At 45.4% G+C, this 25,415-nt stretch overlaps 1 protein-coding gene across 3 annotated transcripts in view; it reads right to left on the bottom strand.

Annotated features, from left to right (window-relative positions):
* The window catches only part of DOP1A (DOP1 leucine zipper like protein A), a 1,047,530-nt gene that overhangs the window by 784,846 nt on the left and 237,269 nt on the right, over positions 1–25,415 (bottom strand). For all 3 annotated transcript variants that reach the window (XR_014963003.1, XM_085611023.1, XM_085611022.1), the window contains exon 8: positions 20,986–21,095. Coding sequence is in view for 2 of the 3 variants with exons in the window: in XM_085611023.1 (XP_085467149.1) it covers positions 20,986–21,095 (110 nt within the window). In the remaining variant the exon portion in view is untranslated. The remainder of the gene's footprint in view (positions 1–20,985; positions 21,096–25,415) is intronic.

Raw genomic sequence — 25,415 nt, 5'->3', positions numbered from 1 at the left:
GCTCTTAAGACACTAATACAGGTACAATTCATTAAAACATTAGCTGGAATTAGGCAAACCTTGCTAAAGCCCTGGAACAGCAAGAACAAACACTCCGGGTCTTAGAGAAACAACACTCTGAACACACAGATATACAAGACCATCATACTAGCAGAAAAAGAGAAAATCAGTGAATTCACAGAAAGATGGAGGTGCTATGACTAGAACGCATTTGTATGTATGTATGTATATGGTGTTTCTATAGCACAAACTTAACCAAAAAAACAGCACAGCACCGAATAGGGTCAAAGACAAGCTTAAAGTCAGCAAATGATAGGAGAGGTAGCTGGACTGTGCACAGTTAATGGATTGTGATGTAGTGTTCTTTAAAGGGGTGAATCGTCAACTCTTTCATAAACTAGAGCGCCATTGGTGCGGTCCTAATGGACAGACGGATGTTTTTTGCAGATCCTGGGTGCATAGATAGAAAGGGCAACTTTACTTTCTTTCTTACTTTTTTTTTTTTTTAAACTTCTCGGTCTGCATGTGATGGTGCCCAGGCTGCTGGTGTGCCAAGATCCAGTAGATAAGCAGGGCTGCTGGTCATGATGCTTAGTAAATGATGTAGCTGGTTTTGAAGATGGTATTGGGCTGGCAAGGGAAGCCGATGGAGTTCCATCAGGATTGGGGTGATGTGATCATATGTTATGTTATGTTATGTTATAATGGATTTATACCGCGCTCAAATACTCAGGGGTGTCCTGGCGCGAACAGTTACCAAAACCTGATGGAGCAGAGAGTTAAATCGGCTGATTAAAAAGAAAAGTTTTAAGTTGTTTTTTGAAAAGTCTAAAGTCCTGGATAGACTGTAATTCCAAAGGAAGGGAATTCCATGCTGTGGCTGCTATAAAGGAAAGGGACTGTCCCCCCCCAGCCGCATCATGCGGAATTGGGGGATAGCCATCCATTGTTGGGTGGCCGAGCGCAGAGATCGACTGGGGACATAAAAAGCAAAACACATCCTGATATATATTGGTCCAAGACCGTGCAGGGCTCTATGGGCCACGGTGAGAGCCTTAAATTGCACTCTGAGGGCCACAGGAAGCCAATGCAGATCTAGTAAATGCTGTCTCACGCTTGATCTTCCTGATATGTTAAACAGAAGTCTAGCCGCGGCATTCTGTATGGTCTTAAATTTTTTAGCAAATATCCCGGGATGCCAATGTACAGAGCATTGGCATAGTCAATGCGGGAGAGAATGAGAGCGCGGGCGACCATCTCCTTAGCAAACCTTGGAAGCATGGGGAAGAACCTTCTTAATCATTTAAGAGTGCCAAAGCAAACTCCAGTGACCTTCTTGATTTGCACCAAGAATCGAAGGTCTTCTCCAAACCAGACCCCAAAGTTCTTTGCTGGAACGCCCTCTAACTTGGGTCGAGGGAAGTCTGGTGGCCACAGGGTTTTTCTAAAGGCGGGCGGAAACTGACCATACAGAAGGACCTCCGACTTGTCCTCGTTGCACTTTAGTTGGGCATGTGCAAGCCACTGAAACACTGATGCAAGACATTTCTGGGTAGTTTCTGTCGACAAGTCGGAGTCCTTCCAGGTAAATAGGAGCTGGGTGTCATCGGCCTAAGCTATTATTTTTGCTCTCAGCTCCTCTGCCAGAAAAATCAAAGGAGTCAAATAAATATTAAAAAGCAAAGGGCTCATGGTAGAACACTGTGGGACTCCAGTAGACGTTTTCCTAGCAGCCGATGAAAAAGGAGGCATCCAGACCTGCTGAGTGCGTTCTTCCAGAAAGGATTTAATCCAATCCCAAGCAGGGCCTCCAATGCCAATGCCTGAGAGTCGAGTGAGAAGTAATTGATGGGGCACCGTATGGAAGGCGGCAGAGAGGTCGAGCAAAATCAAGGTCGCCCTGCCGCCCGCGTCCAGGCATTCCCTAATCGCCTCAGCCATTTCCACCAAGGTGGTCTCGGTGCTATATGATGTCCTAAAACCAGATTGCGCCAGGTGGAGAACACCGGATGTTTCAACATACGCCTCAAGCTGACGGAAAACCACTTTTTCACAGACCTTACTCAATGCCGGGAGGAGAGAGATGGGTCGATAACTCGCAAGTTTAAGTGGATCTAAGGAAGGTTTTTTCAAAAGTGGCAGAAGCTTTGCCTGTTTCCAGTTCAGAGGTACAGTAGCAGTCTGTAGAGATAGATTGATAATCGTGTTTACCTTTAGATGAACCACCTCAGCAACCCCCGCCAGAACTCTAGCTGGACATGGGTCTGTCAGAGAACCTGACTTAAGTGATGAGAGAGGGATCCCTCGACACCCGGGAACCCGTCCCCAGGCTAGCTTGAATGTTCTGTATTTTTTTAATAAAAAAAGAAGATAGCTGCTCGAACCATTGCGATGAAGCTGGAAGGGCCGTTTGTTCAGCGCAGGGTGCCAGAAAGCTTCTAACAATGGAGAAAATCTCCTTACTGTTATTATCAGCCTTAGCATTCCGCTCTGCATAAAAGCTGCTTTCCGCCTCCCCAATGGCTGCATTGTACGCTCTCTGGGCTTTGCGGAGAGCACTTTTGGCCAAGGGACAGTACTCCTGACGCCATCGTCGTTCCAGTTTTTTACATCCCAATTTAAGCTCTCTAAGAGTACCAGAGAACCAAGGTTGAGATGGAATCGTCTCGATCTCCTATTAGAAAGGAGTTTAGAAGCGGAGTCAACCCCTTGACTGATCCAGGTGGTAAAGCTATCAACCGCTCCTTCGAGATCAAGGGCTGCCGACGGGAGTGAAAGTAGAAGGGCCTTAGAAAGGGCCGGGATGTCAATATTCCGTACCGGCTTGTTTTGGGCTGAGGCTGTAGAGGAAAGGGACTGCCCTATCATCCAGGAAAACCAGACCAAATAATGATCTGACCAAGTGACCTGAAGGGGGTCGGTGACAGTCAAAGCAAAGTTGGAGCACACCAAGTCAATCGTGTGTCCTTCTTTGTGAGAGGGAGACTTGATCCACTGGGTCAGTTGTGCCAGATCAAACAAATCCATTAATTCCCTAGAGTCAGAAGCCTCCTGGCAATCCAAATGAATATTGAAGTCGCCCAAGAGAAGGAAGTTGGAAAAGCGAAGGGCACGGGGGACGATTACATCATCCAGGGCTTTAAAAAAAGTTCCGGATGGGCCAGGGGGATGGTATACCAGGGTGCCACCCAGCGTGTAATGCGGCGACATGGCGATGCTAAAATCAAGAGCCTCCCCATCCACAAACCCCACAGATACCTCGCTAGAAAAAACCCAAGTGTCCCTGAAGACCACTGAAATCCCGCCCCCTCTCCCCGATTTATGGTCCACTCTAGCCAATTTGCAGCCTGAGGGAATGGCCAGCTCAACTACTGAGGCGCAGGACTCATTAAGTCAAGTTTCAGTTAAAAATAACACATCTAAGTGTTCATCAGAGATAAGCTCGTGAATATCAGGGGCATGTTTGACCACTGACCGGGAGTTAATAAGCGCAGCCCAAATCCTGTTCATCTGCCCACTTGTTCGGAGCAGGGGCTGTCCGCTTAGTTTGAAAGCTAAATTGGCATGTGGGACATGTCCTAGAGAGGCTATGAAGGACTGCCCCCTTACACTGAGCGTTGTCAAGCGCCTCAGTACTGATGCAGGAGTAGGAAGACTTGAACAGCAGTTCTGAAGTCTGGAAGAAACAGGTTCACTTTCTTTAGGATGGAGAGCTGGTACGGGGCCATCGCAGTTTTTTTGGCAGTGTGTTCCTTGAGGGTGAGGTTGGTGTCCAGGGTGAATCCAAGTGAGTTGACATTCCATGAATGTTGGGGTTCAAAGATGTTAAGTTTCATGCCACTGACCAGGTTTGTATTGTTTCGTATCTGATGTTCTTGGTAAATAAAAGGAATTCTGTTTTGAGAATTCCTGTTATTTAGCAATTTTAGGGGGGAAGCTGATCCAGTCGGTTGAATTAGATAAGTTAGTATTAGTAGGAAGCAGGAAGGGGAGCAAAGTGGGCCTGTTCTATATTTAAAATGGTGTTAAATAAACTAAAGATAGCCTCAGTTAATATACGTGGCCTTAACAATCCCTATAAAAAATGCAGGATTAATGTTGATATACAATATTTAAAGGCAGACATAGTATGTCTCCAATAGACTCATATCGAGGCCAGCAGACTTGGGATTACTGAATTGAAGGGGTACCATTTGATCTCTGCTACAACACAGGGAACATGAACAAGAGGGATTGCGGTTATGGTTAGGAAAGGAATAGGTCCTAGATTCCCGTGCTCTAAATCAGACCAAGGTGGCCAATGGATTATTACCCAATGCTGTGCCGAGGATTATTCTTTTACATTATGCTCCGTATACAGTTCGATATTGGATGATCCAACCCTATTTGAGTGGCTGAGTGTGGAGCTAGTTGGCTGGCCTCTACCCTTGATTTTATGTGGAGATGTGAATTTAAATCTAGATAATGGGAGTGGGAGGATAGGTGGAGGTTCCTACTATGGATGCAAGTCCAAAGTCTTCAAGGCGCTTTCTAATTTATGTAATACCCATGGTCTCTTCGATGCATGGTCTACACTAAAACCTCAGGACGCAGGATATACTTTTTTTTTTCGGCTCCCCACCAGACCCACGCTAGGCTTGATTATTTTCTTGTGTCTCAAGAGATACTGACAAAATCCAACATAATAAAATTCCCTTGGGTGATTTGTTTTAAAAATATATATATTTTATTGTTTTAATACAAACAGCCCATTGAAATACAATATGCAAATAATAATGCAATCAGGTTATCATGCAATACGGTATAGAATGTGCTAGGACAAGGCCTAATAACAGGTAAATGTGCACATCATTACAATTCGCAGTCCCGGGTACCACTATTCATACGGCCCATCCATCCATCATTTCGATTCATCATAGTAATCTCTCTTGCCAAAACGTCAGCAGGAAGATACATGTGTCCTCTCGTCATGAGCCTGGGTTGCTGAAATGCGATCTCCTATATCCCACCCCCCTCCCTGTTGGCATAACATCTATATACATTTGTTCATGAATACAAGAATCAGCTGCATTGGTATTAACCAAAACTAAACATCAAGCAATGACATAGGTCCCTGCTGCCAGAGGTATCCCCCAAACAAGATATCATAGTGACATCTCTCCAGGACAGGGGTCATCTTCAAGGTGACTCATCTAGTGCTGGCGCGTCTGAGTCCAATTTGGAGTTTGTGTCCGTTATTTTTAATACCACCAGTGTTTCCCAGGCCCTCACAACCTTCATCGCCCTTTCACTGTTGGCGTGGGTCACCAGCTGCAGCCTCGTGGCCTCCTCACATTCTGCCCACTTAAGAAATTTGTCTCGCTGTCTCCGATAACTAGGCCCCCTTTTGGCCTTCTAGTGGGCTGTGATTTCCCTCTTCGCCAGCAATAGCCCTAGATCTATGAATTTACTAGTTACCTTGTTCTTAGAGGTCTGAGGTAACCAGTGTATCAAGCAGAGATCTATGGTGGGCTCAATGTCCCTAGCCTTAACTTCCTATAGTAGTGTTACCACCTCCTCCCAATATGTTCCCAGCTGAGGACATCCCCACATCATGTGTAAGAAATCTGTTCCCACTGTACTGCAGCGCGGACACATTGCCATATTCACTTTAAACTGCTGATTAATCTTAGCTGGTGCAAGATAAGCCCTGTGGAGTATATAAAAATGTACCAATTGGAAGCGCGCATTCCTCGTACTTTTCCATGCTTGTTCCAGAATACCAGACCATTCTTTCTCAGGGATTTCCGCTCCAAAGTCTGCCTCCCATTTTTGTCGAAGTGGGCACAGAGGGGTGAGTCGCTCACGTGTCATTTGGCGGTATAGACACTTGACCGCTTTAATGGTGCCCGCCGCCATAACTACACATTGACAAGCCATGGAGGTTGGAGGTTGTCTCCGCTCCTCCTTTCAATGTGCATGTACAACCGCCATGAGTGCCATATGCGTCAAGTAGTCCCCTCGGGCCAGCTCAAATCGGTCCTGCAATGCCTCATAAGGTGACCAGGCCTCTCTCTGCCCAGTCATTCAGCACCCCTCAGTCGCCCCCGTGAGGCAAGGCATTGCACATTACCAACGGGATCTTGGGGGCATATGGGCACGCAATGAGTGCTCGACGTTGGCTTCTATTCCAACAAAGTTTAAAAGTCACCATTTCTCGGGTGAGGGAGGAGGTCGGGAGCGGCAACTGCAATATCAATCGTGACAGCGAGAGTCTAGTATCTTGATTCCCGCCCACATCAGGCGGGGCCTTAAATGTCCGTGCAACCAATTGAGTTAACCATTGCAATTGCGCCACTAAATAGTACGTTTCATAATACGGGACTGCCAATCCGCCCTCAGTCTCATCATAATGTCCAGTGCCACCCTCCGCCTTCCCGAGGACCAGAGAAACCCGATAACCAATGACCGGAGTTGCTTAAAAACAGAGGCTGGGATCCAAATAGGCAGCATTATGAAATAATATAGTAGTCGAGGGAGCCACATCATCTTAAGCAGAGCCACCAGCCCCGCTATCGAGAGGGGAAGTGTGCCCCAGAACTCAATACAACCCTTGAGTCCCCTAATGGCCCTACCCACGTTACCCTCCAATAAGTCGGGTTGAGTATAATAAATACGGGTACCGAGGTATGTCAGGCATCGACGCTCCCATTATATGCCCTGCGTGGTCTGTGGGCCTTCAGCGCTTGGCGCAGCAGGAGACAAACAAGCCTTTACCCAGTTTACTTTAAGACGAGAGATGGCTCTAAGGTCAGCCAGCAGAGTCCTAGCACCTTGAAGAGAATCTTCCGTATATGCCAAAAACAGAAGGAGGTCATCAGCATATAGTGCGATGTGGTGGACTTGTTCGCACATTCAAAGTCCCTGATAATGCAAGCCCGTCCTGGCCTGTGCCGCCAGAGGCTCCATAGCCAGGGCAAACAGCAATGGGGATAAGGGGCAGCCCTGTCTCGTTCCCCTGCCCACAGCGCAGGCTCCCATAATTATCCCGCCCGTTTTAACCCGCGCTGTAGACTGGCGATACAAAAGAGCCGTCCAAACCACAAAATCATCCCCCAGACTAAAACGTTGCATCACTTGAAACCAGTCTGGCCATTCCAAGCTGTCGAAAGCCTTCTCGATGTCTACTGCCAACACAGCAGCAGAAGGCTTGGGATACGTATCAGCATCCAAAATATTAAGGAGGCGTCGCACATTTTGAGCTGTGTTCCGAGAAGGTATAAATCCCGCTTGATACACGTACACCAATTGCACCATATATGGAAGCAGACAGGTCGCCAATATCCGACTCAAAATCTTATAGTCGGTAGTCAGCATTGACAACGGACGATAGGCCGTCCTGTCATGGGGTGGTTTCCCTGGTTTTAAAAGCGGTATAATTGCTGCTTCACGAGTAGTGGCTGGTAAAAGGTGCTCTTTTCGTGCAGCGTTATATAGGGTCACTAGCCGAGGAGCCAGAAGTTCAACATACGTACTATAAAACTCCACGGGTAGGCCATCCACCCCAGGGGTCTTTCTTCGGGCCATGTGTTTGATTGCTCCGCGAACTTCCCCTATAGCGATGTCCTGTCCCAACAGCTCAGCCCGCTCCCTACCCAACGCTGGGATATCTACCCTCTCCAAAAAATCTTGAATGACTTCCCTACTAGGGGCCACCTTGCTCTGGTATAGGTCTGTATAATAACCCCTGAACTGATCATTGATTCCCTGCTGCGTATAATGGATTTCTCCATCAGCACCGTGAACCTCCAATATGACCGTACCCAGTCTCGCTGGGTTGGCCAGCCATGCCAGTAATGACCCAGACTTATCCCACTCCGCATGAGCACGTACTACGTATTTTTTATAGTCAAAGCAGCGCAGCCTTTCAACTTGCACTGCAACCTCCTCTCGGCTCCACAAAGTCCTGGTGGCGATCGGGGTGATAGGGCTCTCCCTCTCTGCCTCCCTCAGCTTCTGATCTGCCCCCTCTAGGTCCTGCAACAGTACTCTCCGCATCCCCATCTTATTTGCAATACATTGCCCTCTAATTACACTTTTAAATGCATCCCATTCCACAGCCAAGGAAGAGGCGGTGCCAGTGTTTTCCCGATAATAATTATCAATCCCAGTCCCCATCATCTCGCGAAATACCTGATCTTCCAAGGATTCTGGAGTCAGGTGCCAAGTTGGGATACTAGAGCGTCCCGGCAATAAATTGATGCGCAAGAACAAAGGATTATGATCTGACAGCGTTCTGGTGAGGTACTTGCTGTGCTGAGCCTCTGAGTGTACGTCAGGGGAACAGAGCATCGCATCTAGTCAGACATGGAGAGCATGCAGGGCGGAGAAGAAAGAATAGTCCCGATCATTCGGATGGTGTGCCCTCCATGTGTCTACCAGCCCCATGCTATTCTGCCAATCACGCCGAAGCCTTGATAGATTGTGGGCCGGGGCATCCGGGAGAGGCGGGTGAGATCTTTCCAGTGCGACATCTGTGACAGAATTAAAATCTCCACCCATGAGGACGGACCCAGTCAAAAATGGAGAAAGTTTCCTTGACAGGTGTGTAAAAAAGGCTGCTTGTCCCATGTTTGGAGCATATATACTGGCCAGCACCACATCCCTACCATTCAGACGGCCCGCCACTAAGATGTATCGCCCATCAGGGTCTTTTAGCAGGCGTGTGGGTTGGAAAGAAACACCCGCCCGGACCCAAATCAACACCCCCTTCGCAAAGGCGGAAAAGGTTGTGCAAAAAACCTGCCTTCTCCATCTGCGCTGCAACGTCACATCTTCGCTGTGTGCAATATGAGTTTCCTGAAGGAAAGCCACTTGGATTCCCCGACGCACTAAATATGCATGTATCTTATGCCTTCATATCATGGTATGCATACCCCTGACATTCCAAGTTATACACTTTAACTCAGACATTGAACCCATGACATCGCTCCCCACCTCCCAGCAGCTGCATGTTCAAAAAAGTTACGCCAACACCCCTTAAACATCCCCTTACTATAGAAAGAACGACAACCCCCAACACCCCCACCCCAGGACAGGCACGAAAGAACTAAGCCCCATCCATACTATCCAAAAACTAACTGCCCTCTACAAATTCCCTTGGGTGATGTCCGACCACAATCGATTACGGTTAGAGATCTCATTACAGACAGCTAAACACCCCATTTCTCACTGGACCTTTAATAGAGGGCTTTTGTACGAGGATGACTATATGTAACATATGAGGGAATGGATGCCTAGATTTTTAGAAGAAAATAGGGGTAGCGCGCAGGTAGAGACAATTTGGGATGCATTCAAATCTGGGATTAGAGGGGAAACAATGAGATGCGGTTGGGCTGCACAAGCAAACGCGAAAAACTATCTCCAGGAGCAATACCAGAAATTGAGTGAAGCTGAAACCCAGTTGGTACAGGCTCTCACCAACAATGGAGAAGTAGAACAGGCACAAGCCAAGGGGGTTATTGTTAAATCCTCAATTGTAGAATTGTCATCAAATTAAGCAGCAGGGAAATACTGTGCTTGGTGTGCCAAATTGTATGAGTGTGGTGAACAAGTGGGACGCGTGCTGGCGATCCGAGCAAGACAGCGAGTAACCGAAGGGGGTATATTAGCAATAGAGGATTTGGGAGTAGGGACGGTTACAGAACCTCGGGAAATTCGAGCAGCCTTTCAACGTTTTTATCAGAAATTGTATAGTGAAGCAATGATGAGGAAACAATGCAGAATTACCTGGTGGGGGCTTCAGGGGAGAAATTTTCTCCAGAAGAGAGGGAGGCTTTAGAGACACCAGTAACTGCAGAGGAGAATCACGGTGCTATTAGCTCATTGGCAAATGAAAAGGCAGTAGGACCAGATGCTATACCTGGAGAATTTTATAAATTTTTTGCCTCTTCCATACAAGAAATAATGAAAGATGTGATTTTGAAAGCCCAGGATGGGCTAGGTGCCCCGGGGTCCTGGGGAACAGCTAGTATTGTTATATTTCCCAAGAAAAGTAAGCCAGCTAATGAAATGGGGTCTAATCGCCCTATTACGTTAATAAATAGCGACATTAAAATATTCGCTAAAATTCTTGCTGCACGCCTTGCGGTTATTATTAAGAAATTAGTCTGCTCAACCCAGCATGGGTTTGTACCTGGTCGCAGCACAATAGATCACATTCAGAGGGTTATTGCTCTTTTTGATGTGGCAGGTATTACCGGGGACCAGAGGGCTAGGAGAAAGATTAATTACGGCTATTTAAGCAATGTATAGAAACCCGGTAGCAAGAATGTCAATCATGGGGGAAATGTTGGGCCCGATACTGATTAGTAGAGGGACCCGTCAAGGGTGTCCAGGCTCCCCCCTATTGTTTGCACTATATATAGATCCGCTCGTTAGAAGAATCAAAGCTAATAACCTGATTGCAGGAGTGCAGAGCAATGGGGGGAACACGAAAATACTGGCTTATGCCGATCTCCGATGATCTCGCGATTACTACTTCAAACCCCATAAATGCCTTAGCAAGATTGAGAATGAAGCTGACATTTTTGGGAAGTTATCGGGTTATCGCTTGAATAAAAATAAAACTCAGGTCCTGGTTGGTAATGGCCGTCAGATAAATGATGCACGAGTGGTTCAGAAAGCAATATATCTGGGCGTAGAAATCGTGGCAAATGTTTCTAAAATTACTGAAAACAACTTGAACCCCCTAATTTTTAAATTCAAAACTGAATGTAGTCGGTTAGAGAACCTTAAGCTTACGATGGTAGAGAGGTGCAATGCCATTAAAATATTTTTTTTTACCAAAGATTTTATATTTCTTTAGGGCTATTCCTCTGACAATCTGCAACTCATGGTTTACTACTATGAATCAACTATTCTCCAGGTTTATCCGGGCTGTCGCCCTCGAAGAGCACTTAAACTGCTAACTCTGCCTAGAGCTAGAGGGGGATGGGCAGTGCCTAATCTTCAATTATATTACTGGGCGTCAATGCTACAGAAAATGGGGATATTGCTTAATGAAAAGAATGATACAATGATGTTAGGCTCCACTGCTTCTATTTTTGAGCGGATTTTAGGAACTGTGGCTAGGGGGTGCCTCATGCGGCACATAGAATTTAATTACTATAAAGGGTCAAATTTAAAACTTTAATCTGTGCTTTTAAGGTCTGGACATCGGTACGGAAAAAACTTGGCCTTGGGCGCATTAATACCTATACACCAATATTCAAGAACAATTCTCTTCCAAATATTTTTAATGATGGGCATATGATGTATTGATAAAGGACTTAGGCTAGTTGGAGACATTACAAATGAGTCTGAGCTGTTATTGTTTGATGTTACTAGAGATAGGTTTGAGCTAGATAATTGACAGTTCCTCAAATATCTCCAAATAAGAGACTTTATAAACAAAAAGACGGGGGGTGCCTGTGGTTTTTCTTGGGTGAGATTGATGGATGAATTATTTAAAGGGTCAAGTACACTAGGTGGAATATATAAAACTCTGAATGATTTACTGCCGGATGACTTGTCCAAACATTTAGAACGATGGCACAGTCTGCTACGGATGACATCAGGAGCAACAGAAGACTCACTTTATTTGGCCCAGACATCATTCATTGCGGCTAATCTACAATTACAATGTTTTAAAACATGGTTTAATTTGTATATCACACCAGCCAAAATTGCTAAATGGGGTAGGGGACCAGGTTCTACATGCCCCCGATGTCAGTACCAAGCAGCAGATAGTGTACATGTTTGTCACATGTCCAGCTTTAGATACTCTGAAACACAAAGTTATCAGTATTTTGTCAACTATGCCATGCAGAGAACTTGTTTTATCGCCACAATTGATTGTACTGGGCGTGGGGTGCCCACTTTCTTTAAGCCAGAACCACTCCTTTTTATTTATTGCCATGACAGTTTTGAGACTCTGTTTAGCTACTCACTGGCTTGATCCCGAAGTTATCAGTATTTTGTCAACTATGCCATGCAGAGAACTTGTTTTATCGCCACAATTGATTGTACTGGGCGTGGGGTGCCCACTTTCTTTAAGCCAGAACCACTCCTTTTTATTTATTGCCATGACAGTTTTGAGACTCTGTTTAGCTACTCACTGGCTTGATCCCGTTCCTCCATCTGGTCAACAATGGCTTAAAAGATTTCTAGCAATATATAGATTAGAGAGGGCAGTATATTCTAGAAAAGGCCATAAAGCGAAAGCTAAAGGATCAGCTATCTGGGCTCCCCTAATGAATTGACCCCATATGAATTGTGAATAATCAATTTTGAATATGGTTAATTCTAGACTAAAATGATATTTGTAATATGATATGGCATCATTTTTGTTCACCCTGTTTTTCATCCTTTGCAATATTTGACAATGAAATCTGTTTTTTTACTAGTACTGGTCAGCACAGGAAGGGGGGGGGAGGGAAGGGCTGGTAGGGAGGTTCTGGTTTAAAAATGTAATTTTCTTTTTTATATTTGTTTAATCTGTTTTGTCTACACTTGTGAAAATGTTAATAACGACCTTTAAAAAAAAAAAGGAATTCTGTTTTGTTTGGGTTGAAATTCAGGTAGGCACTGGACATCCAAGTCTGTGTGATGTGAAGGTAGAATTTGAGGCGTTGGATGTCTGAAAGAAAGAAGAATTTCAGGTAGAGTTGTATATAATCGGCATATTGGTGAATCTTGATACTGTTATATGTGATTAGAACACCAAGTAGCTCCATGTATAGGTTGAAGATGACAGGAAAAAGTATTGAACCTGGGAGACTCCACAGGTGATGGGGATCTTTTGGGAGCTGAAGGTGCCCATGTAAACAAAGTGGAATCAGTTGGAAACATACGAGGAGAACCAGTTAAGGGCATTGCCAGTAAATCCCATTCATGATTCCAGGGTGCATATGAGGGTGGCGTGGTCGACTATGTCGAAGGCAGCTGAAAGGTCCAGCAATAGTAGGAGGCAGAGGTCAACTTCCTCTGTGTTTAAGAGGACATCATCTATGATGCGTAAGGTAGCGGTCTCCATGGTGCAGCGTAATCCAAAGCTGGACGTGTAGTCATGAAGGGGATGGTTAGCATTGCTATGATCTTGGAGTTGAACATAGACTGCTAGGTGAGTAATGAGCAGGTGTTTGGTGAGGACATTAGGGTCTAGTTTAGGTTGATTTAAGAGTAGGAGGATTTGGCCTGTCTTGAGTACTTCTAGGAAGAAAGCTCATCTGAGGCACACATTGACAATGGTGAGAAGGTGTGAGGAAGTGTCCACAGAGAAACCTCTGATGAAGGATAAGCATAAGACATTATCTTCACAGGAAATGGCTTTGAATAAACTGAGTACGTCGGAGAGATCTGCAAGAAATTGGGCTTTGAAGGCTGACCCTTGAGCCATTGTGCAGTAAAGGGTGCACATAAGAGATGAAGCAAGCTTGGTTCAATGAAGAAAAATAAATGTTTGATGGAATTACACTGTTGTAATATGTGAGATTTATGAGACCAGACACTAGTGATAGTTTTAGGATTACTGCTTTAATTGCATTGTTCTTGAACAAAAGGATAGACTACAAGGTACTCTTCTGTTCTTCTCCTATAGATATCCAAATGCCGGGGCCTCCATGGAAGACAGATGACCATCGAACAAAGGAGAAAATACCACAGGTTAAGTGTTCAGTGTTTTATTATTATCATAATTAGGGAGGGGTTAGTGAGGAAGCACACCCGGTTAAGACTAAGTTTCTTGGCCTCGTCACCATGTGGAAGAGATTAGAAATATGCCCCGTCTAATGCAAACCTAGTTAAATGTCACTAGGTCGGGGTTTCATAAAGAAAGAAATTTTGGGGACAAGTATAAGACACTCGTCGTAGCATACACAAGGGGAATAAAATTAAAAAGGAAGGCGTGCACCCAAAATGTAGATGCATCCTGTATTATCCCTGAATACGGCCACCTTACAGAGGGGAACCGTTTTGACCCCAGCTCCCCACTACACCCCCCCCTTCCCTCTATCGCCGCCAGTACCTCCCAGTAAGCCAAGGTGTACCTGGGGTAGCCAAGCTCCTCCAAGATTGTGGTGGGGCAACTCGTGTTGACGGTGGCCTTCTGGCTTTCTTACGTACTTGTTAAGGCAATCAGCTTACGTGTCCTCGGCTGAGGCTTCCCTCACCATGGCGTCCCTCTTTTCCGAGAGTGTCCTCTCCTTGACCTCTGTCTTGGTTGCGCACTATTCCATCCCTTGCAGGTTTCTGCCTCCTCCTAAGTCCTGAGAAGCTATTGCATTCATCTTACTACTGCCCACATATTCTTCTAGGTTCCAGGAATTAAAGGGCCCGTCCTCTTGTGTGTGCATTGGGACATCTTCTCGATATGAGTTTCTGAAGTTAAAGATGAAGGAAGGACTATCCGTCCCGGTCTCTCGTGCCCGAGTTCCTGTTAGCGGCTGAAAACAGAGGAGCCCATATTCAGTACAGGAGGAGCTGGCGGGAACATGCCATGGAGAGTCATTCACCTAATCCTCTCCCCTGTGGTCAGGAGACCCAGCAGTTCATCATGCACATTTCTGTGGCGTGAGGAAAAGGTGGGTCTGGCAGAGGGTTAATGCAGTGTTTGAATGTCTTGCAAAGCGTTCTGCTCCTGTTGATGGCTTCACTGATAGTGTTGGTATAATACTTTGCTTTGGTTGATGTGATGATCTGTATGCATGTCATGTGGAGGGACTTCAGTACCATGAGCGCATTACAGGACCGAGAGGGCATAATATTCTTCCCGAGTGGCCTTGGCATCTAGACAGCAATGATTCATACACCTATGCAATGACATCCACACTGCAGCCATGAAGACGTCAAGGACAGCCACCAATGCTGTAGCAGCAGTCTTAGCCCTGGTGGTCTGGGCTCTCAGACCATCTGGAGGCTGCTTCTTGGCCACTGCATAGCAGATCTCAAAGTAGAGGACTATCCACCTAGACAAGGATCTCCTATGCACCTACTTCCCTTTCTTTGCTCCATAAAACCCCATAAAAAGCTGATTGTCCAAAAGCTGATGGGTCTTGGTACTTTCAATGTAAAAGCCAAGAACCAGTTTGGGTTCCTGCCGTTAGAGACTCACCTCCTCTTTCAAGGGATGAAGGGGAGCAAAGAACACTGTTAGAGTGATGGATTGGCCTAAGTGGAAGGAAGTCACGATTTATACTAAGAAGGCCGCTTAAGTCCTCAGCACCATTTTGTCCAGGAAAAGGGTAGTGGAGGGCAGCTGCACTGAAAGTGCCTGTAGCTCACTCACATGATGAGCTGCCATGATCGCAATAAGGAAGTTGGTCTCCAAGGTCTAGAGACGCAGCGAACAGCTATGTATCAGATTGAAGGTTATAAACATGAGCTATATCAAGATCAATGTTAAGGTCCTACTGTGGCCTAACAAAAGTACTGAAAAGAGACATGTGTCAAACCTTTGATAGACCTCATCACAACATTGGATTTGAACAAGTAAGTTTGGTTCGGCAAATGTAGAGAGGCAACAAAAGGATGATGACCAAACCTTTATAGTGTCCACTGCAATACCTTGCTGGCTTAAACACAAAACTAAAAGGGCATCCAACATATTCACTTGTAAGGGCCTAGTGTTGCAAACACCATACCAAGAAACACATTTTTCCCAGCACCTGGCATAAATGGAATTTGTGGAGAGGCGCCTGGCAACAAGGATGACATCCGCCACTTCAGGTGGCAAATAAAGCACTGACAATTGCTGATGATCACTCTCCATGCCTGTAAATGTAGAATGTGTAGATTTGAGCGAAGACCTTGCCCTGTTGCTGTGAAAGGAGGTCCTTACAAAGTGGCAGTCTGATCAGAAGAAAGAAACTCATACCCAGAATTTCGGGTACCACAATCCCCTGGCCCCAATCCAAAGCCTGTAGGATGATTAGGGCCTGTTCTTCGTGATGTTCTTCAGAACACGGGCAGGACAGTCAGAGACAGGAAGGTAGACAGGAATCCCGTGTTCCATTCCGGCCACAATGTGTTTCCTAACAAGTGTTCTTGCAGAAAGTTAGATGTATAAAATTGTCAACCATATACATTCTCAGCAGTGGAAAAAATCATGTAGCCAGTGTTCTCTCCACTGTTGGATAAGAACTTGCACCTCCTCAGGTTGTAGATGCCAATTGTGATCTGCCAAAATATGCCTTCTCAGTTCGTTAGCTGTGGCAGTCAGGGACCCTGCCAGGCAGTTTACTATTAGGAAGATGCCTTGGCACTTCAAACTTCTCCAAAGATGAAAAGCCTCCTGGCACAGGGCCACACTCTGTCCTGATTGGTGCACTACTACATGGTGGTGGTGTTGTCTGTAAGAACCTGTACCACCCCACCTTGATGGATGGCAGGAAGACTAATCGACTGAAGCTCAAGTAAACTGATGTGAAGCCAGCCCTTCACTGGAGACTAAAAACCTCTGATCGCCACTTCCCGCAAATGAGCTCTCCAGCCCAGAAGGGATGCGTTTGTCACCAATGTCAGCTCTCACTGGGGAAAGGAGAGGGGACTGCCACTGAATTGTGTTTGAGCAGCCACCACTTCAAATCTCGATCTGTTTTCTCCAAGACCTGGATAGCGCCTGCAAGATTACCTTGGTACTAGCCTCAGTGGAACTTTAGGTTCTATTGCAGAGGCATGTTCCACCTGACATAGCGAACAAGAAAGATCCAAGAGGCCAAGAAGCTTTAGAGCCTCTCTGACTGTGATCCAAGACTGAGCCTGAAACATTGAGATCTTTACCCGAATGTTCATGACTAATTGCAGCAGAAGAAAGCCCTGAACTCTACAGTGTCCAGGATTGCCCCAACGACTGAAAGCCTCTGAGAAGGAATCAGGTGAGACTTTGGCTTGTTTATAGTGAACAGAGTTGTTGAGATAGGGGAACACAATTATCCCCGACTCCAAAGATGTGCAACAACCACTGCATCACTTTCATGAACACTCCAGGTGCACTTGTGAGGCTGAAAGGGAGCACTGTAAACTGAAAATGTTCCTGTCCTACCTTGAACTTCAGATAAGGCAGGTGGGACTGCAGGATTGGATATGAAAATATGTGTCCTGGAAGTCCACGGACACCATCCAGTTGCCTTGGTCCAGAGCACACAGGATCTAGGTCAGAAGGAGGTTTTTAAATCTGTCCTTCTGCACAAGGGCATTCAGGGGCCAAAGGTCCAAGATAGGTGGGAGGGCTTTGCATTTTTTCAGGACGAGAAAATAGAGAGAGTAACAATGCCACCTCTTTCTGAGTTTGGTACCCTCTCAATGGCATCCCTGGATAGCAACAGATGCGCCTCCTGGAACAAGATAGATAGGTGCTCGTCCGAAATTCATTTTGGGGTGACAGGAACAGTTGGCGGGGAGTAGACAAAAGGCACAGCATAGCCATTTTCAACAATCTGTAAGACCCACCTGTTAGACGTGATAGCTCGCTAACCTGAGATGAAATGTTGAATCCTGCCCCTCACTAGTTGGGGATGCACCACTAAGGGCAAACCTAAAGTGGTTTGCTGGCTTTTGTGGCAGGGAAGGAGGAATTGGGAGACTGATGCTCCTGCTGGCCCATGCACTGCCTGCCAGAGCAGTGTGCACAGGTTTGAAAGGAATGGGGTGTCTGTTGTATCACTCACTGTCCCTATCTATATGCCAGTCCTCTGCAATAACTGATGAGGAAACTGTAAGGCAGGAGTTGACAGCCCCAAGAAACACACTACAGCTATGCTGTCTTTAAAGTGTTCCACCGCAAAGTTTGCCTTCTTTCTGAAAAGGCCGGACCCATCAAAGGGTATGTCCAGTAAGGAGGGATGTACATCTCTGGGAATCCCATTGATAGCATTCATACTTGTTTAAGAAGGACAACACTGGTACCGACCAGCCTACAGAGGCAATCCGCAGTATCCAGGCCTGTGAAGATAACACATTTGGCCGCCTCCTGTCCATCATGTATAATCAGGACCAAAGAGGCCCTAAGATCTTCTGGGGCTTTCAGCAGGATCTTGTTGGCCATGTCCAAAAAGGCATGTGTGTAGCCACCCAGCAGACAAACTGCATTTTTGGACAGCAGTGCTAGACTGACAGAAGAGTTATGAGATTGACAAAAGCATAAACCATCTTGAATTTTCTATCTGGAGGAGTGGTTGGAAATGAGTTTGGATTCACTCTACTGGTCGAGCGTAGCACAATAAAACTCTCTTGGATGAGGAATCGGTTCCATGGCCAGAGACCTTGAAGTAGTGCAACCAACATCTTAATGTTCTCACACTAATCAGAGTGGCAGGATGGGTTTGAGATCCACTTTGCTTTCTTATGTTTGCTTTTGCACTTCAACGTATTGGTGTTAAATGGTCGTGGGAGCAGCCTTGGAACAGAGTATGGGCCAGCACCTTGGAACATAAGCAGATCTATGTTAAGGCCGAGACTACTTCTTGTGTTCAGCAAAAACACATCTTTGCCTCCCGGTCTCGAATCACCTTCAGGTGCATGGGCACCTACTTATCACAATACTTAGAGCTATGTCCCAAGTATAGACATCAAAGACATACCTTATGTGGGTTCATGGCTGGCATTTGCTTCCTGTAGTCACAGCATCGCTTGAAACCAGCCGTTTTTGGTGGGGCATAGTTCCCTAGCACACTGTGAAATCATTTAGAAGTCATAAAAAACCCACACGAATTGAAGCGGAGCTCCAAATCCATGTCGGAAGGCACAGAAAGAAAGGAATGGATGTCAGCGCACAGGGGTGGTGATTATACCCAGCTAAATTTCATCACTTACAAGATGGTGTAGAGTCAATGCGAGACACATGATGCCTATCAGCACTTAGATGCAGTGTAGATTTTTGTACTGGTGCTGTAGCGGAGATTTAGATAAATATGATAAAATGATGATGAAGAGGGTGTTTGCAAATGTCTTATAAAAGATGTTCTACAGCACAGCAAGTGCCCCAGCAGTCCCTGTAACATGTTTCGTGGGGGCATATTTCAGAGAGCTGCCACTTAGCTTCAAGTCTATGAATTTTTGTGAGATATGAGGAGCCTCAGGGGACCCTCACAACATTATGCAGGGCGTCCCATAATTTTGTCTTACGCCACTGACAATGTTATGCATTATATATCACTTAAGGGTACTATGGATATAGAGCCATAGAATATAGCCCCTAACACAACTCATTTTCAAACCAACAAACAAGGATAGAGTGGATGCAAGCACGCAATCCGCATTAATCCACGAGCCATGCACAGACACCAGAGGGCACCCCAGCAGGGCCCCTAATAATCTGAACACATCTCGAAACTGCCAGCCCAGAGCTTGGTCAAACCCTGGACCCACCCACAATGCGTAGGGAGTTATGTAATATCAGTCAGAGCCCATTACCTGATAGTAAAAAATTAAATCATCCCCAGCAAGAAAATCAGTAGTAGATGGGAGGGGGGGGGGGGGGGGGGGGGGGGGGGGGGGGAGTATATAAAATAATCCTCATAAAAATCATCTAATCTTGCAGATTAGAATGAAATATAAACATAATGCACATATAAGAAGGCCAACAGAGCATGCAAGTTAAAGTTTAAGTAGTATAAAGAGTGCACTGAAAAACAATCATAAAGAGTTCTGGTCTTTGATAGCTTACGCTATAGACACAAACATTGTCATAAATGCTGCCCCAGTATTAGTGTAAGATTGGGTTTCAACTTTAAGTAATCAGTAGAAGTCTGATAGAGGCTACCCAACATGTGCTAAGTGCAGACAATGTTGTCAAATCTCTTGAGATAAATTATTCTTTGCCTATGTCAACAAAAGACACCTTAAAATATATTATGATAGGAAAGAACGCAGAAGCCTATGACCCAGATTGGTTCCCTGCAAAAGTGATTAAGCATAACTCCTAGGATTGGTCTATTTTGTCCTCAATTTCAATACTATATTAATACCTTTTAGACCCCATTATTCCTCCAAGGAGAGCTTATTAGTTTCATTAAATGAACCCCAAACTTAAAGGGTAAGTAATAGCTTTCTGGGACTCAACAATCAAGCTCTTTGTGAAGCATCTGTTGACTCATTTGATACAATGGCTGTTGATAATAATTTGATAACAAAAGAGCAGTCAGGTTTCACATTGCTTACTCTACGGTATATAACGAGCCAAGATTTCATGTTTCTGACACATTTTCTAACATAGTATGTGAGATCAAGGAATTGAGAACCTATGAATCTACAAACAATTCAACAAGGCAAATGGACCCTTGATTTTCCTTCATGGAATTGAATGTCTCTCTCTACAAATCACTGTAGTGTTAAATACCGCACATGCAAAAACAGGGAAGCAGTTTCTTTTTATACATCAAGGTCATCCAATCGAAGCATTACACGGAAAGGACAATTAATCTGCTAAAAATTAATATAAGCAACAAAACGTTCATTAACAAATTTTGATTATCAGGTGTTATGCAATAAAACTGAGGGGAGTTGTTTTAATAAGCTTTTAACAACTGTGTTTTTGGGGTCTTACTGGAAATGAACAGAGGCTTTAAAGATTTCCATCTTGGATGGAGGGCGTGGCTGGTTGATTTTATTAAATAAAAAATCCAGGTAAATGAACAGAATGTTTGAAAAGAATTGTATTTGAACTATTCACTCTAAAATGAATTGCCTGTTGGCGCCTTCTTCTGTAAATGTTTGTTACTGCTTGTTTAACTATCTGCGGAACTTCACGTGATAAGCTCTGTGTACGTTTGGAAGTGTATGAAGAACATAAATAAATGAGGTAGAGTTTTACACCAATAATAGCCTTTAACAATATTGTGATTTATTTCTACTATTATTGGATCTTGGGAAGTGTCTAACAAATGTGTAAAACAGTAAACGTTCATTGCTCTTTAAAAATAAGGATTCCTTCACTTTTGGTAAAAAATGGCAAAGAGACTTTAAACCTACCTGTACCAGCATATCTTTAGAAAAGGCACTGAAATAGTATGCTGCATGCTCCTCAGGATTGCTGTGCCGTGTGCTCCTGGGACCTGTAACAGCGCCATTGTTATCGAAGCCTTCAAGCAAAAAAGAAATCATAATAAATAAATGATACATTTGTCAGTTTATCATCATTTATTTCTGCACAAAGGTAATGACCACTTACCATATTGTTGTCCATGTAATGTCAGCAAGTGAGAGACCATTTTAAAGTTTAATAAGAGAAGTCACTGGGAGATCTAGCCAACTACCCCATGCAATTCAATAAAAACATGCAGTTTTTCTTAAACCTAAATTTAGATTGTAATTAGATTGTCATTTCTTTACATGCTGTCCCCTCACCGAAAACTCCGCTATGTGCTGAGAGCAAGACAAAAATACACTTAAACGAAATCAGAATTACTAATGAAAATGCTTTCAAACCAAAGATGCACTACCCATGCAAAACACAGATTAGGCACCCAGATTTGCATTTTCACCTTAATTCAGACACTTGATCATTGTTTGATGCACAAACATAGCAAGGACTTTAGATAACTCATAATACATGCACGGTGCACACACATTTAGAACTCACTCTCAGAAATACATTTTTGTGGTAATTTCAATGATTATAATGAACAAGAATTTAAAAAAAGAAGCCTGTGTGGACAGTTTAGAAGGGTGAATTAGCATTACAATACAGGCAAGATATGTATGCAAGTGTGTTTACACCAAACAGAGCGTATAGGAGACATAAAAGCACAGTGTCAAGCAAGACTTGTGTTTACGCTCATTGGATATGCCTAATAAATAGAAGGTGCATTAAAGAGGACTCCACTTGTCAGAAGGAGATATATCTCCTATTTGTAGTATAGCGCAGTACCATAAATGTATTGTAGAGAGTGGCCAAGACGAGTTATAAAGCAACTGGGAAGGGTCGATGAATTTATAAAGTGCATCAATGGCTCCTGCAAGATCATGATTTGTAGGGAAAATGTTACTTACACTGTAAGAATTTGTTCGTGGCATGTAGCGCTGTAGATTCACATCATTTGCATACTCCTGCCATCTAATGTTGGGTCGGAATGTGTGCAAGTCATTTTTCTACTAATAAGTCTTTCGAGTCACGAGGCAGTGTGACTCCTCCTCTTGCTGGTAATGTGTATGGTCATCGACTCCATTGTTAGACTGTTTTCCGCATGGTGGGTGAGAATGCAATTTGAAGCGAAGCAAAGTTAAGAGAGATGTCTAAGCAAAAGAGGAAAATAAGATAGTAAAAGACTACAAACCAGACATCTGGTGAGGAGGGCGGGCACATGTGAATCTACAGAACTACATGCCACGAACAGATGCTTACAGGATAAGTAACATTTTCTGTTCAAGGCATGTGTTGCTGTAGATACAAATGCTGTGCAAAGACTGTAAATCAGCCCTCCCAAAAAAACGATGGCTAGCCTGTGGATGTTGTACTAGACTGAAAAAGTGTACAAAGCACTACTTGGCCAACAATAGCTTGTTGGTGAGCTGGTACACCCACACAGTAATGTTTTCTGAAAGTGTGAGGTGTGGACTAAGTAGCTGCTTCACAGATGTCAGCTATTGGGACGTTCTCAATGAAGGCCATTGAGGCTCCATTCTACTGAGTGGAGTGGGTGCTCGGACGAGTGATCAGAGTCTTCTTAGTCTTAACATAGAATGTTTGGATGCATTTAACAATGCTTGACTTGGATAGAGTCTTCCCTTTGTGGGGTTTGGAGAAAGCGACAAAAAATGTTGCTGTGTTTTTCTAAATGATTTAGTTCTACCACTGCAATACATGATGGCTTGCTTTACGTCCCAAGTATGAAGAGTCCATTCTGCAACATAATCAGGTTGGGGGAAAAAGATAGAAAGTTCAATAGGTTGGTTAAGGTGGAAGGTAGATACCATCTTAGGGAGAAAAATTGCCTGTAACTCGCTGACACGCCTGAGTGAAGTGGTAGCAACAAGGAATGCCACCTTCAAAGAGAGGAACTGAAGGGTGCAGGAGTGGAAGGGTTCAGACAGAGGGCCCATGAGCCTTGTTCCACGTCGGGCCAGAGGAACCCGAGGAGGAACGACCCTTATGAGACCCTCTATAAATGTTTTAACGACTGGAATCTTGAAGAGAGGGATGTGCTATCTATTCTGCACAGCAACCAAGCGAAGACATGTGTGTGAAGGCTGACCAGATACCAGCTGAAGTAATAGGTAGCAATGTCCTGCACTGTGGCTTCAAAAGGATCCGCTTGTTTTTTGTGACAGTACAAATCTTTTTGACTTTTTAGCATAGTAGACCCGGGTGGTCGGTCTACGCGCTTCCTTAAGAATGCTCATGTGTTCCGGAGGAAGGTTGAGGTATCTGAATTCTACGACCTCAGGAGCCAGATCAGAAGGTTGACCGTGCCGGTATCTGGGTGCCTGATTTTTCCATTATTCTGTGTAGGAAGATCCAGCTTGTTCGGGAGCCTCTCATGTGGAACGAGAGAGACTTCGAGTCGTGAACCATGACTGGCGAAGCCATGTGGGAGCCACCAGGATGAGCCACCAGGATGAGAGTAAGGGACGACTACCGAAAGCTTCCATACCACAATCGGAAGGAAAGGGAGAGGTCGAAAAGCTTGGGCAAATATCCCTGACCTCCTTATCAAAAGTGCATTGTCCATGGACTGTGGATGTAGGAACCTGAAGGCGTAGTTTGGGCATTTGGTGCTTTCTGCGATTGCGAACAGGTCTATTTCTGGAAAGTCCCACCTGCGGAAGTAGCAGAAGAGCACATGCAGGTGGAATTCCCACTCATGGACTTGTTGCCACACTCTGCTGAGGAGATCAGCAAAGTTTTTGTTCATTCCTGGAAGGTACTTGGCTAGCAAATTAATTTTGTGACAGACAGTTCTCCGCCAAATGCTTTGGGTAACAGCGAGAATTGTGGTGAGCGTGTACCCCTTTGAGGTGAGGAAGGAACGCCTGCAATCCTAGATGGATGGCTAGAAGTTCCAAGTAATTAAAATGGAGACCCTGCTGTGCGGGCTCCCATAGGTCTTGAACATTCAGATCCTGAAGATGGGTCCCCTTCACCTAAGGGAGGCGTCCGATGTGACACTCCTCTGCAGAACAGAGTTGAGGAAAGGCCACCCCTGGAACAGGTTGCTGGTGTTCCACCACTGCAGGGAGTAACAAGTGCAGCGGCCGGTCAACACTAGATCATCCCAATGACCCTACACTTGAAACCATGGTTGCACTAGGCATTCCTGCAAAGGAGACGTGTAACCAATACAGGAGGAAATGGATGGAAGAAGACATGCCTAGTCCTGTATAACAATGAACCAAGCACCATCCTAAAGTCTTGAGAAGCTACTACAAACAGATGCTGTTTGACCCACAAGTACTTCAGAGACACTGTCTGCCCGCCTGAGCTGCCACCAGCATTGATTCTTCTGCTGCGGCTCCATTTGCTATTGCTGGCCACGGGGGCCAAGGCCACCTGGGGCCAGCTTAAATCCTGTTTGACCCACGGGTTGGGAGCCCGATTCAGGTGTGCTGGAGAGTGGGAAGCTGGCCCTTCTGGAAGGAGAGAGGCAGGCGGTGCAGGAGGTCATGCATTCCCAACGACACCAGATAAGCAGCCGGTGAGACCAGCTGAGCACCTCAGTACAGAGTAAATGTGAGGAGACGTTGATACCCTGATATCAGACGCTGTGCAGTCTCCCGAATGCACTCTTACACCTGTGTGGGGAGCAGCAGACGTCCAGGGCCAAGGTGACTTGGCCGGCTTTAGACACGGCTGGCCTGCCTGCCAGGGCCACAGCAGCACCTGCTGCTGTGATTGAGACTGGCTGCAATTTCATCTGGAGAGAAGGCAGCGGCAAAGCCTTCAGGGATGCCAGAACAGCACTGAGGGCTGCTATAAGAAAGTAAAGGTGCTACAGGGCCACTCCAGCAGCTCCTTCCCCACAAGTCCTGAAATAGCCAGGCCGCAACACCGACCTCACGCACTCGCCCACCCTATTAATTGCACTGCAACCCCAGCTCCCAGCAGCTCACTTTCAGTTCCGTTCTTGGCCTGCCAGGTCTGCTATCACCAGTAAGAAGCGGGGGATCATGGCGAGGCGTGGATGTGAGACGTGGCTGCAGTGCTAGCACAGCAGCCACACAGTTGAGCCGGAGGGAGGCAGAGATGGTCAGACCAGGCTCAGACATGGTTTGTCCCTCTCCGTTTGGTCCCTCGCCTTACCAATTGATGCACCAGTCACCATCGTTACTAAAGGAGAAAGCAAAAAAGAGCCATGACCCAGACACAACCTCATCCACACAAAGCCTGCACACAATTAGCAGGAGTCAACTCCTGCCCTCTCAGTATCTCCACCAACCTACATAATTTCCTGCAAGCCACAACA

This window comes from Triturus cristatus, chromosome 6 (assembly GCF_964204655.1).
Source record: "Triturus cristatus chromosome 6, aTriCri1.1, whole genome shotgun sequence".
NCBI classification, from domain to species: domain Eukaryota; kingdom Metazoa; phylum Chordata; class Amphibia; order Caudata; family Salamandridae; genus Triturus; species Triturus cristatus.
Note: the sequence above shows the minus strand (reverse complement) of the source record. Positions and strands in the feature narration are given on the sequence as shown.